The sequence below is a fragment of the Apodemus sylvaticus genome, chromosome 4, assembly GCF_947179515.1.
Source record: "Apodemus sylvaticus chromosome 4, mApoSyl1.1, whole genome shotgun sequence".
NCBI lineage: Eukaryota > Metazoa > Chordata > Mammalia > Rodentia > Muridae > Apodemus > Apodemus sylvaticus.
In genome coordinates this window covers 36,670,685-36,684,882 of record NC_067475.1, presented here as the reverse complement: position 1 = coordinate 36,684,882, position 14,198 = coordinate 36,670,685, and the positions used below count along the sequence as shown (strand labels likewise).

Below are 14,198 nucleotides of genomic sequence, written 5' to 3'. Positions count from 1 at the left end.
CAACACTACTTCATCTGTAATGAATGCATATAAAATTACAACAGAGTAAGAGACACCAAAAAGAGTGAAATATACATTTGTCAAAATATTCATACTATAGATGGTACATTGAAAGACTAATCTAGCAATTAGAATCTAAGCCTTTTATGCTACTAATGATGTAACAGTATATAACATACACCTTGTATGTTTAACTGTATGTGTGGCCAAACCAACAGACACAAGAAACTGCTGCTAAATAGAAGCACAATTTCGCTATAATCACTGTAGAAAACTCAATGAAGAAAAAAAGAAGTATTTAGCTCAATAAAGTAGGTCAGCTAGTGTTAACAAGTTATGTCTAAAAGCATTTTGACTAATACTTTAGGTAAAGTTCAAGAAAATCCCGTAAAAATGATTTTTAAAAGAAACAAGAAGGCCTAGAAATAGTGGTTATAAGCACTGACTGAGCACTCTTCCAAAGAACCATAGTTTGATTCCCAGCACCACTTCATCTGTAATTAATGCATATAGTACACAGACATATATGCAGACAAAATGTCCATACACATAAATTAAGTAATTTTATTTTAGATTTAAAAAGAAACACAATATTCAAGCTAGTAAGATATGAATGAACAGAGGGAACCAAGATAGTAACAATAAGCCTAGATTATTGAAAAATGCACATATATTTTAATATTTTAATAAAGAGAATGCACACAAAAAAGGAAACATAAATAGTCTTGTATACCTATAGTTGGTTGTTCAAGTTGATGCAACTTGAGAAGTATGCACAGAAATTGAAAGAGTGGAAGAACAATCTGCAGAACTTTCTCTAATCAAGAGAGTGAAGAGACAAAGAGAGAAAGTACTCAGACCAAAAGTGATAAACTATTCTCATTGGGAAATGATGAAGCTGGGGAAAAGAGCAAAGCAATGTCTGTGACATAAATGACCATCTTAAGGTAATGCCAGATTTGCTCACTAAATCCTCGAGAAGCTGCTTCTAAGATATGACTTTAACTATCTTTAGGAAGAGGAGTGATATGTCACCAGGTGGCATAGGAAATGTTTAAGGACTGAAATCGGAGTCAAACAAATTCATGACAGGCTGAGATAAGCTAAGGTTAATTCTCATCCTCTACAGTTGTTAAAGAGTGTAGCTGTGCCCTTGACACTCCAGTGGCTTCAGCAATTCAAGCTGCTAACACTCTACTGTACCTGAAGCCAACTATTTCTGTACTTCCATGTCACATAGAATATACCATATCATCTCAAGTGTCACTCAAATGATTCTCTTATAAAGTGTCACATCAACATTCCAGTCACTTGACTGCACTGTAAGAAAATACTACCTAGGGATCATTTTTATGTAATTCCTACAGAAGACAATATGGGTTTTCTCCCCACTGAGGGCTTGACAGACTTTTATACTATGGTCCACAGTAGAAACAAACCATTTGTGAAGGTGTCTATTTTCAGAGATGAGAGAAAAAATATTATATAAGCTCTAATACTGTTATAAGTGGTAGCAAGAACCAAGCTACCCTGAAGTTAGAAAAATTTTTAATTCATATGTTAGTGATCTATGCTAGTTTAAGTAGCTAACTAAAACAAAGTAGGATGGAAAAGAGATTTCTAAAGAACAATGACTATGTTGATGGTTCAACTAGCAAAAAAAAAAATGCAGGTTTGAACAGATGGATGCTTTTAAAAAAACATTAATTCTGTCTTTTAAATTAAACTGCATTAGGGAATGTTACATTTGTTATTAATTTAAAATAATTGTTTTTCCTACTATGAAATTAATACTCATTTCAACTATAGGATGGGAATGTTCTAGTCATAAGTTCTGAATAGGTGCTTTTCAGAGAAAATATATTTTAGCTTGCTCTGACTTGTTTACCTTAGAAACTACAACAGAAACTTTTACTAAATGCCTTTCAGGTGAAAGGTAAGAAAAATACTATAAATATGTGTTATTGCTCTCTTTAAAGCTGTACAAGGATCAGTAATTCTGAATACCCAGAAAAGTACCCTTAGTCTTTCAATTTTTATTGAGTTTACTAAACACAGACTCACCATATTATTTGAGAAGAACAGAGCATTTAATTAAAAGCAAAATAAGTTATGCTTGCTAAAACTACACAGCTACGCATATTCAACTCATAGACTATAGTTATTACTTTAAAAATCTAATTCCCATTCAATTTGTTGACTCTACAGGTCAGGGAGCCTCTTGATCCTACAGATACTCTCACCAAAGTATATGAATTCCAGGAAGTGAAGGATCCACAGATAAAGAGATCTGATCAGTTATGGGCTCTTAATGTGATACTAACCAATACATTTTCTATCAGAATAAAAATTGACCTTTGTAGTTAGAAAAAAAATTACCAAGGAGTTCAGCAAACCTTACTTCTGGCAGTGGGCTGGCCGGCCTTGTTAGGATTCCTCCAACGTACACAACATTAGGCAGCGTGGGTCTTGGAAACTCCAGTGCTACATCAGTACATAACATCCATAGGCTGGACCCATGAACCAAGTCATACATGGACTTTGCAGGCATCAAGTTGTACTTCTGCATTATTCTCTCATATTTTGGAAGAACCAGAAAGCTAACCCCCATTCTGGATATGAGGTAAACGCCAGTATTTTTCATCCTTTCCAGGAAGTTCATGCGGTCTGTGAGGAGTGAGTTAAACTCTGGGACATAAGCTAAAGGAGCAGGTGCTCCTACTTCAGCAGGATACCAAAGGCCAGTAGAAAATACAGCATACTTAACGCCTAAAAGATGAGCGATCACAAATCCACACATATCATTGGGATCAACCAGTAGCAGGTCAAACTTTTCTTTTTTCAAACCCTGGATTAGGGCTTGGTTGCCAACCATCATGTCACAATTCTTAGTATAGTGATCCAGTATGTCAACGAGTTCAACTGCTGTCAATCTCCCAGAAAATATATTCCGCATTTTAGACTGCAGGAAAGCATCTGAGGTGGTACTGTTGAAGATCCCTGGGTATCGCTGGAGGCTGTAGTGATTAGATGGAGCAATGTCTCTGCCTTCTGAGAGGAGGAACACAGTGTGATGGCCTCTCTCGTGCAAGGCTGATGCTAGAGTCTTGAAAATGTACAAATGGCTTTCAAACATAATTGGCGGCACAATGATGATTTTAGCAGCCCTTGCTATCCCAACAGCACTCCACAGGAGCATGAAATATGGAGTGTAAGACTTCATAGCTGCAAAGACAACCAGAAAATGACTTAGAACATTATAGAGGCTGGCCATTCAAAACAATCACAAATATTTTTTTTCCAAAATATCTAATGATTCAATTCTTATAAAAAATTAGCCTAATATGTTTTCCAAAGATGCCTTCATTTAAATAAACCAATATTATTATGTACAGAATTGGATGAAACTGATACATAATACATATTAAGACCAATCTGAAAATATATAACTTATTTTACCCACACAATAACTTCTGAAAGGCCTAAAGACACTTGATATTATTTCTTTGAATACTACCTGTGAGATAGTACTAATAAATTCTTATTCTTAATAAATGTCATGTTAATTACAGAAAGATTGGCAATTTTAATTTTCAGGTGTATCAGTACACAATTGTTGCTTAAATCATTTTAATTTAGTGGTAATACTCCAAATTGTGGTTAAAGGTTTCCAAGAGAGGACACACTTCAAAAAAATTAAGTAGTAGTTCAATGATTCTGTAGAATTTTACCTTACAGGTAAAATAACCTTTAGTATGTTTCTTATCACTAAGTACACTAAATATTCTGATGGTCTGTATTTATGTAACATTTTATTTGTTATACATTGTGTTAATTTAGGGCATCATCCAAATGAATGTCTCTTAAAAGAAAATTCCAACTAAAGAAGGGTTTGGTGAATGAGTAAGACCCAGACCATACTGTATATGTGCCACCTTCAACCAGAGTGTCAACCTCAAGGCAGATGGATGTGCACTTTAAGACAGACATTTCTCCTACCCTTTCTGGTTAACAGATTAAGTACAAAAGTCTTACTCCACATTAGTGAGAAATAAGCACATTATGTGTAGGAAAGGTAATAGCTGTACACAAAGTCTAATCAATATAATTAATCTAAGCTCTAGGTTAGACCCCAAACAGAAAAAGATTCTGAAGAGTTATGCACAGAAAGTGGACACTTTGATTTCAAGGAAAACACAAAATATATTAGACATACATGATGAATAATGGTTCACTTGTGTACTTGTGTCCATGATTGCATATTAGCCATAGTCTTTTGTCAAATTCCCACCATCTAAACACACTTGCAACAAATATGCTTTCCCAATATTTAAACTCTGCATTAATTTAAAATAATCACATGCCTAATATGCTAGATTCTTCTAATAATAAATACACTGTGTTTTTAGCTTTCTCCCCCTCATTCCCAGCAAAAATAAAAATGGTACATTCTATAAATGTCATGAATATTAAATGTTGCTTGAAATATTACATAGATTTAGAAACAAATCTGTAAGAAACAATGTTTCCACAGTGAAGTTTTCTCTAATTATAGGGTCTATATAGGATGAAATAAGTAGTCAAACCTGGAAGAAAAAAATGCTTTCTAGGTTTTTAATGTATTATGCTTTTGCTTCATTCTAGTGTGTGTCTCTCTAATGCTACCTTCTTCTAATCTTAAAAAAATTAGAGGTTTTGCATTCATTAAAGGTTATAAATTCTGGGGATGAAACTGATGTAAAAGCAGATATGCCATAGTGTCACAATGAACATACCCAACATCTACTTAATGATGCATCAATGGCAGAGAGCTACTCTTCTACTCTGCTGGACTGATAAGTCACATGTACTTTAATCATACTCAATGCCACGAACTGATAAATAACTAAATCATAATAATTAATAATAATAATAAGTAATAATAAATAGAATGAAAACAAACCCTTCCTCTGGTACTTTTCTTTATCTTAGTATTTTATTTCAATCTTACTAAAGATTAAGAAGAAATACATAAAATGTTTTGCTTTAATGAACTTCTATGTTCTAGAATGGTACTGTCCAGGAGAATATTCTGTGAGATGAAAATTTGTGAAACCCTGTTTTCCTTTTAGGCATCATCTATTCACCAGTAACTACTAAGCAGTTTTATAAGGCTAATAAAAGTGAGAGATTAAATCTAAATTGTACTAATAGCCTCACGTAGCTGAGTACTGTCTGAAAAATAATTATAACTACAGATTTTGTACATTGATTCTAAAAAAGAAAAGTTACTATTTAGAAATATCAACATTCTTTAGACAAAATACCTAGTAAAAATATCTACAAGAAAGCAGCATCAATTAGATTACTATATTCTACTAATACAAGCCCAATTATGAAAGATTACAACAGCACCCAAACACAAGCACCAGCATCATAAACATCACTGTGTGAAAAAGAAAGGACCACAGCTAGAAGCAAATGCTTAAATTCTCCTAGTCCAGAGTCATCTGAGCTCATTCACTAGAAAACAATCTTCTGGTATTTTAAACAATATCTTATCCTTTTACTCATTGGTATTTTAGAATGGCTGCTTGTTAAAATCTTATAGGCGAAGGTGGACTGGAAGAGATAGAGGTGGAAGGCAGAAAAGGAGAGCAATCATTGCGGGTGACTGGAGACAGAAGAAAAGCAAAAGGAAAAGGGTGGGGAAGGCTCTGGGAGCCTAGTCGGAGCTCAGAGGAAGAGGTGAAAAGGATGGAGGAACCCATATGCTCCCTGCTGGAACTAGCTGTTGGAAGAGGTGGAAGTTTATGACCTTATTGGATATAGGGAAGGGATGAAAAACCAGAAAGTGACAGAGGGTATTGCTAAGGGTGGGGGAAGATTGGGGTGCCAGGAGGGACAGGAAGGATGGGGAGAAAGCAAAGGGGGACAAGTAAGACAGCAGGCCAGAGCCCTGGAGGGTGGGGGGAGCCAGGTGAATGAATAGTTCTGCAGTCACTGAGGGGACAGGCACCAGGAGAAGGCAAAAGGTAGACAAGGAGGCCCCTCCCAGCAAAACATGTGGTGAGCCTTCTGATCAAGACCTTGATCAGAACAGGGGTCATGCTTCTTTCCACACTGGGTGCCTCTGCAACTGAGGAGAGAAAGAGGGAAGCCCTGAGGATGACTTGATTGGAATTTCATTCCCAGACTATAGATAGCAGTGAGCGCCTGAGGTGCCTCAATGGGTAGCATCAGGACTCAGGTTCTTGAGTATAGCACCCACAAGGCTATGTTGGCTGCCTATGCGCGCGCGCGTGTGTGTGTGTGTGTGTGTGTGTGTGTGTGTGTGTGTGTGTGTGGTTAGTAGTATGTGTAACTTTCCAGCCAGTAAGCATGGAGATAGGTACAGTCCTCACTTCCTAAGGAGCCCCTGAACTATGATGTCTTGAAGGTGAAGAAAATGAAAAGGAGCTGGTATGTACCCCAGCCTAAGGGCTTGCACAGAGGAATGAGCCTCCACTATTAGCAGAGGAGCTGGGTTCAGGTGAAGATATCATTGACTTGATAGCTTACCTAATTTCCCTACACCAGGATCCCTGGCACCAGGCCTAGATGGCCAAGACAAGCTGGTGCATAAATTCACAGATGCTCCAGGAGTGTCCAGTCTATCACACGGTAATCCATGAGGCAAGCCTATGAGTGCCCCCTGTGCCACAAGGCTTTTGTCAAAGAAGGAACACCCACAGCAACAAAGAACACCTGCAGCACCAGTTTAAGGGCCAGAACTGCCTGGAGGTGCCACAATGATGATACACCACAGCACTACCCACCACTCCATCCCTTGCTGGCTTGACCTCTCACAATGGCCACCTGGGCACTTCTGGCCTCTCTTTAGTTTGATATTGGGAGGAATTGGCCCCCACAGGACCCCAGTCACTATGAAAGGGAAACCTGAAGAGGAGGAGGAGGAAGAGGAGGAAAAGGAAGAAGGGATATCTACTATACAGACTAAAGTGTCATAGAATCCTTGTAAAAGGGATGAATAGCCAGGCTGGAGCAACACAAGGCCTGTGACACCATGCCAAGCAACAAGGAAGCACAAAAGACATGTGGAGTTCGGGTCCATGATACTGACACTCCCAGAGCCTTTGAAGGCACAAGCTTTATAGATTGGGGTGATCATACAAGTAGTATTACATAAAATACACTACACACACACTCAGACAGGGAGAGAGAGAGAGGGAGGGAGAGGGAGGGAGGGAGAGAGAGAAGGTGGGTTTCCTATCCTTAGCTGCTACTAGGGAAATAAAAAAAAAAATCTATCTCTGATTTGTGGGGTCCCACTTTTACTACTATGTAGGTTTCTAGGAGACTAGAGCTTAGGACCAAAGCCTTGTTCCTATACCCATGACCTCTGGATTTTGGCTGCCTTTGAGTTAGAAAGACTGGGGTGGCAGGACCAGACCTGTAATGATGAAGCCTCTATCCTCTCCAATGCTCCCTCTCCACCCAGTTCCAATGCTGAATCACAGGGTCTTGGAGAAGAAAGGGGCAGGAAGGCCTGATTGTCTTGCCTGCCCTTGGGGATAGCAGAAGAGTTCCACCTCTTTCCAGGGGTGGGGATTTCTTGTTTCTGTGCTCCCTCCTTAGGGCTAGAAGGCAGAGAGGGCTGGGCCTCTTATCTTCTTCTCTCCCCATCTCCTAGCCCAGGTGCAAGTCAGAACTGTCTCTGCTACTAAGGGTGATGGGTTCAGGTAGCCTTGTGGGGAGTGGGGCAAGCCAACCTGGTGGCCATTCCTGTAAAGGTGAATGAAGCCAGGGATCACTTTGGTGAGCTAATGTCATCCTCAGACATCATGGTAACATGGCTAGGCAACTCACTTGCCCCTGGGAAAAGGAGCTGCCTCTGACCTTGCCTAGGACTGAGTCCACCCCAACACCTTCCTTGCTGGGTGTTGAACCCCCAATGCAGCTTGGGCTCTGCTTTGCACTATTTCCCCCTCTTGGCCTAGGCCTTCCTCCTCCTTAAAACAGGCAGGTTCAGGGCCCCGGTGCTCTCCTCACCCCATGTACCTCCCATGTCCATTTGTACAGCTGCCCAGGTACTCACAACAGTGGGGAAGGCATCAAACAAGAATGTATGGCAGGATAAGACCCTTTTTCTATTTTAAAAGAGATGATGTATTATTATATTAGGAGGAAGGTAAGGTTTCCTGGGCCTCATCTCAGGACTTCAAGTGATAGGGCACCTCAGAGCTGGAGAAATCTGAGGCTTAGTCCCAAAGAGTGGGGACAATGTGGCCTCTACTCTCTCTACTTGTGGCTTTCCCACTCAGTGCCTTAGTGAGGGAATGCATTTCCCCCCTCTCCTATTCCCTTCATCTACCATGCTCCTACCTCAGATATAAGAGACAGAAACAAATAATAATAATTTAAGACTAATTTTTAATAAAACTTTATAGGTAGTTTTATTTACAAAACATGATGTGATAGTAAATACCTTATCTATAGGCATTTACAAATTTTATGTTCCTCAAACACCTTGAGTAAGGATTAGTTGATTCATACATTAGAATTGATGATTCCAGACCATTGTCTGAGGATTTTAGAACTACCAAGAATATAGATTACCTATGAGCCACCAGTTCCAATGTGACAGAGCAGGTTTGAATGGAGCTATAAAGAAGTATTGATAACTTCAGAATCCACTCAAATCATATAATAAAGACATTTATATGGCTATTATCAAGACATTTAAACATGCCTCTCTCAAAAGTCCATACCCACATTTGGGTTTATTTTACTCTTTGGCTGGCACCTATTAAACCTTGTACCTAAATCATATTAAAATCTCTAATAAACTCCAACTCTGCTTCACACTGACTGGTCCTAAAATTATTTTCTGTGGCAAAGTCAAGTAGCCTAAGCTTCACCAAACGATTTCTGAAGATAACTCCTAAGGCTACTCCAATGAAGCAGTGTAGAGCTGTGTCTGAAGCCAGTAGCCACATTGTTGCTGACAGTTAAGAGCTTTTCTTTGAGTTTGGGGGTTCTACTTTTCTTCCTTAGGTAACTACAATAATCATAGCACTGCTATAGACAACCAAGAGAATCACCATTATACTCAATCACTAGTAAATTCACTAAAAAACTTCTGTGACGTGCTAGATGCTGTACTTAGGCATATGAGGACAGTGGCTTCTATTCTCTTTTCAAGGATTAACATCCTCTACTTCAACTTGGTTCATGGACAAAAAGATGAAAGAGAGTATTTCTCAGCATCTAGTTTCAGTTATATAAGAAAGTTTTCCTACAGGAGATGTAGTAAAGCAGGGATCTAAAAACCCTTTTGCTAAAAACACTGACTCCTCACTGGAGCCCATGGGTAGTGAAACAGGATGAAAAGCTTATGTTCTTGCTATTGATTTGCCTGTCTCCCTTATTTTGGCTTAAAGTGGTATCTTTTGGTCATTTTATTCCAGTATAAAATAAAGACCCCTCTCAAATAAAGTGGGAGCAATGATCTAGGACTGACAGCCTCAGCCCAAAATGGAAGAAATCATTACCTTAATTTCTTCATCCTCTGGCAATAAGGGCTTCTTTCTGAGATCACCTTTCAAGACCAGATCAGAGACAATGTCAGGGAGGAACCTTGTTCTCTAAATCTAATGCTCCTGTGAGTTTCTTCAAACGAGGGTCACTGAGGGTCATTGTACCCCTTTACTAGTTCCTCTTCTCAAAATAACCATAATGAACATATCTCTGCTTTAAATTTCTGTCTCTCTAACTAGTATATGGGAACCAGTAGCCAAACCTAGAGTGGTGGGGCTTTTATCTTTCAGGTTTCTACCTTAAAAGCTTTGGTTACAGGAGGATAAATGCTGCATGCTATTTCCATTTTTTGCCTTAACAGTTATCACTCTTACATGCCTCCTATGTAGAATGAGATTGCAATTATTAACACTTCAGACAATGCACTACAAAGAATAAAAACCTAGAAAAGTATAACTACAAAGGTGCTTAGGGTCAGAAAGGCCATTCCTCTCTGGTTATGTCAGATTACTGTCTATGAGGAGCTAAACTACCCTCTCAAGCCACGGTACTGTCTCCGTTTATAGCACCAGGGTGATGAATTATTGAGGTCTTAGCAAATTAATCAAGTGGTTCACCTCTTAGCTCTGACCTTGTTGTTCCTTTACTATGTCCTTGAGACTTAAAAAGCATTACTTCACTTAAACTAAGACAATTGCTCTCATTTTATGAAATAAGGCTGAAAAGGTAAGAACCTGACAAAGGCTAATACCTAGTAAATTAATCCATTTTGTCCTGCTACATAAAGAGGGGATAAAAGCTTACACACATTCATAAATGCATCCAATTCTCTCACATACACACACCTACACACTCAAATAATGGACAATAACCAGCTGTATTTCTATGGTTACTACTTTCACATGAAAGTAATACCTGATGTTCTAAAGTAAAGTAAACTATGGGTAGCTGTTTGCAAAAAAGCCACTAAAAGTAAAAATCCTGTCACAGAACAGCAGCTTCTCAGCTTGGGGTGGGAAGAGAACACACCATTTGAAAGATATGGCCTGTGCTATCAGTTAGCTCCCACCTTGAAGAAAAGAGGGAGGGAGGTCTTGCTCAGTGGTTAGGAGCACTGCTTGTACTTCCAAAAGCCCAGGTCTGATTCCCAGCACCCACATGGCAGCTCACAACTGTTTGTAACTCCAGTTCCAGGGAAATCTGACACCCTCTTCTACATTTCTAGAGCACCATGCACGTTATGTGGTTTTTAGACAAATATTAAACCAAAGCACCTATACACATAAAAAATAAATTAAATTAAAAAATGTATGCTGGGAAATCTGAAATAACTGAATTGCAATCTGGGTGAAAGTCACAGACTGACAAAATTCAGGATGACCATCAGCAGGTAATGAATAGATAACTAGATTTTCAAAATGTACCACTTTTCCAAGTTTTTTGTTTTGATTTATTCACAAAACAAAAGAACAACAGGGCATTTGTATACTTGTTTGCATATCATTTGCAGGTATGTACTTACAGATATGAGACAAAAACTCTGGATAAAAAGGAAGAATGTAGTGTATTTCATGAATGTAAAAAGTAAATTTTGAGTTTCCCTAACAGAAGTTTCTGGTCATAATTTCTAACACATTCACTTTTAAAAGAAAAAAATTTATTTGTGATTAACAACTAATTTGATGGTCATAATGAAAATATTTTATTTATAAATTGTATTACTTACTCTTCATGCTAACATATTCCATTATAGAAAGAATGATATAGCTGTTTGGCAGGATTATAAACTGGCAGATCTTGTTTTATATAAAATGAAATACCAAAAATTATTAAAGATCATCACTACCTTTTAAAAAGGTTGTAAGGAATGCATTGTTACTATTGCTTCTGTAACAACCCAAGTTAGACATACTCACCATTCCTCACTATAACTACCCACAGTTATCTTTTTCCTAACAGCTACAGTACAGGTGGCAAAGCTGTAATGAGAAACTCAACCCTTTTCCTTTATCGGTAGTAGCTGGCTCCTGTCCACATGGAGGCTTTTTTTCTCAACCATCAAGTGGAAGGAAAAATAAAAGCAAGGCTACAGAGAAGACAGGATGATGGGTCAATATGAATATCAACAAACCCTGCACTTGAGACCTCATATCCACTTATGCCCTTATGCACTTATGTAAATTTTGCTACTTAAAAGTCAAATTTTAATCACCTAGATGAAACTATCCTCAAATTTTAGGGTCCAAAGTGCTCAAATGCTAACTAAAATTACAGATTCCAAGGTCTCTTTAGCAAATAGGCTGTGGCTTAGGTAGAAAAGATTCAGTATTTTAAATAAGCAGCTGAAGACTTCTATGTTGTTCTCTGTCAGACTGACAGGTAAGAATCTAGCACCTAACACTTCAGTGCAGAGTTATAAAAGTGACACAACTGAGGAAACTGTAGGCTCTTGATGAATTCAGAAATGTACAATGTACATCCTGGCTCTTAAGGACCATGGAATAAGCAGTTAACAATCTCAAAGCTTCTTCCAGCTTAGATTACCTACAGTCTCCAAGGGTACATGAACACTGCTTTTAGTACTGCTACAATAGTTAACACTTGACCATCCTGTCACTGTTATTCTTTTAGGACTGGGTTTTCCCACTCTCATCTAATTCATTTCACAAACCTTATATTAACTTATGTTGTTAGTGCACCACTAAAATGGAATATCTTTTTTTTTTTACTCTTTAATAATTGTATTTAAACAACAGCTGACAATTGTGCAGCTTTTGGTAGATATAAGGCTACATACTAAGTACTTACAGCAGTTTTAGCACAACTCAACTTGGAGTTCATTAGCATCCATATCAGAGATAAGACAACAGGAAACTCCCAGGAACACATTAGTTTTTACAAAGACACAGCAAGTTGGAAAAGCAACACTGCAGTGGTTTGAAGAAGACATCAAAACCCATTTAGAAATTTAATTAAAATCGTTTTAAATGACTAAGATTTTGGCATGGAAGCATATTCTAGAACCCAAGAATGCTTTTTAGTTAGCTCAGGGGGGAATGATAGGAGAATGGATGGAGAGAAGAGGACTTATGGGACATATGGGTAGGAGGGGGACTGGGAAAGGGGAAAGCTTTTAGACTGTTAACAAAGAATATAGAAAATAAAAAAAAGTATGGAAATAGTATTCTAATCATTTATTATGAAAAAATAAAAATAGCATGTACCCATAAATCCTGTCATTAGCAATCTTTTAAATTAAACCAAGGATTTTATTTCTTTGAGCCTGATTATCTAACCTACCAAGTGACACTATCAAATTGGAAGATCTTGAACATGCTTTACTATTACAAAACTTGCCCATTGGGGACCTTGTGCTCAGTCCAATGGTTGGCTGAGAGCACCCACCTCTGTATTTGTCAGGTACTGGCAGAGCCCCTTAGGAGACAGCTATATCAGGCTCCTGTTGGCAAGTACTTGTTGGCATCCACAATAGTATCTGGGTTTGGTGATTATATATGGGATAGATCTCCAAGTGGGACAATCTCTGGATGGCTTTTCCTTCAGTCTCTGCTCCATACTTTGTCTCTGTTTCTCCTCCCATGGTTATTTTGTTACCCCTTCTAAAAAGGACCAAAGTATCGACTTCCAATTTGATAGTGTCACTTGGTAGGTTAGATATAAGGGGGAGTGGGTGGGTTGGTGAATAGGGTGAGGGGGCATGGGATAGGGTGTTTTCAGAGGGGTAACCAGGAAAGGAGATAACAGTTGAAATGTAAATTAAAAAAACTTGCCCAAACCTCAATTTATGAGTAAATTTAGAAAGGTCTAGGAAAATAACTAACATGCATCTGGGGATGAGGGGGTAAAAAAGAAGAAAAGGAAAAGTGTGTTTAACAAAATTGATATGCTATCATTTGGTTCATAAAATGATTAAGATCAAATCAATGGAGTTCTAAATTTACAAATGAGAAATGAATTCAAATTGACTTCCAAATTTAGATCACATAGACTCTTCAGTATGAATACATACTTCATATGACATGTTAAAAGACAAATTATGCTTTGACAGATCAGGAGCAGAAATCCCAATCTATGTAGATCTAAAATAAGTTTCTTAGGAACATGGGACTGCTGGTAATTTATACAAAGTAAGTACACTGTCAACATAGGCCAGGATCTATCCAACACGTTAACAATCCTAAAGTAGTCAAGACAAGATCATGTTCAAGCAGTCAGAAATGCAAACCTACAAGGAAGCAGATTATTTTTCTATCACAAATACACAGAGGACAATTTGCTTCAAATAATATAAGTACCTAATGAACTTAATATGTAATGTTTTAACTGGCTTGATAAATAGCCACTCTTTAAGCATGTGGCTACAGTTCAACTCTAAGTGGACACTGAGATGCCTTTAAAAGCTAAAGATGGCTAAAAACTTGATTGTTGCCACAATAAAGTTCACAGAATTTCTGGAGACCAGGTCCTCCTAGGGTTTGTTGTTCTTTTATTTGGTTTTGTTTGTTTTTCCTTGACAAAGATCCCTGGCAGTCCTGGAATTGCTTTGTAGACCAGACTGGTTTTAAACTCACAGAAATACTCCTGCCTCTGCCTCCTAAATCCTGGAATTAAAGACAGAGACCATCATGCCTATCTGAGGTCCAGATTTTAATATTTGT

General features: G+C 38.1%; 1 protein-coding gene across 3 annotated transcripts in view; it reads right to left on the bottom strand.

Moving 5' to 3' along the window:
• Positions 1-14,198, bottom strand: part of Ugt8 (UDP glycosyltransferase 8) — a 73,085-nt gene that overhangs the window by 45,144 nt on the left and 13,743 nt on the right. For all 3 annotated transcript variants that reach the window (XM_052179297.1, XM_052179296.1, XM_052179298.1), the window contains exon 2: positions 2,402-3,225. In XM_052179297.1, the coding sequence (XP_052035257.1) occupies positions 2,402-3,223 (822 nt within the window). In that variant the 5' untranslated portion in view covers positions 3,224-3,225. The remainder of the gene's footprint in view (positions 1-2,401; positions 3,226-14,198) is intronic.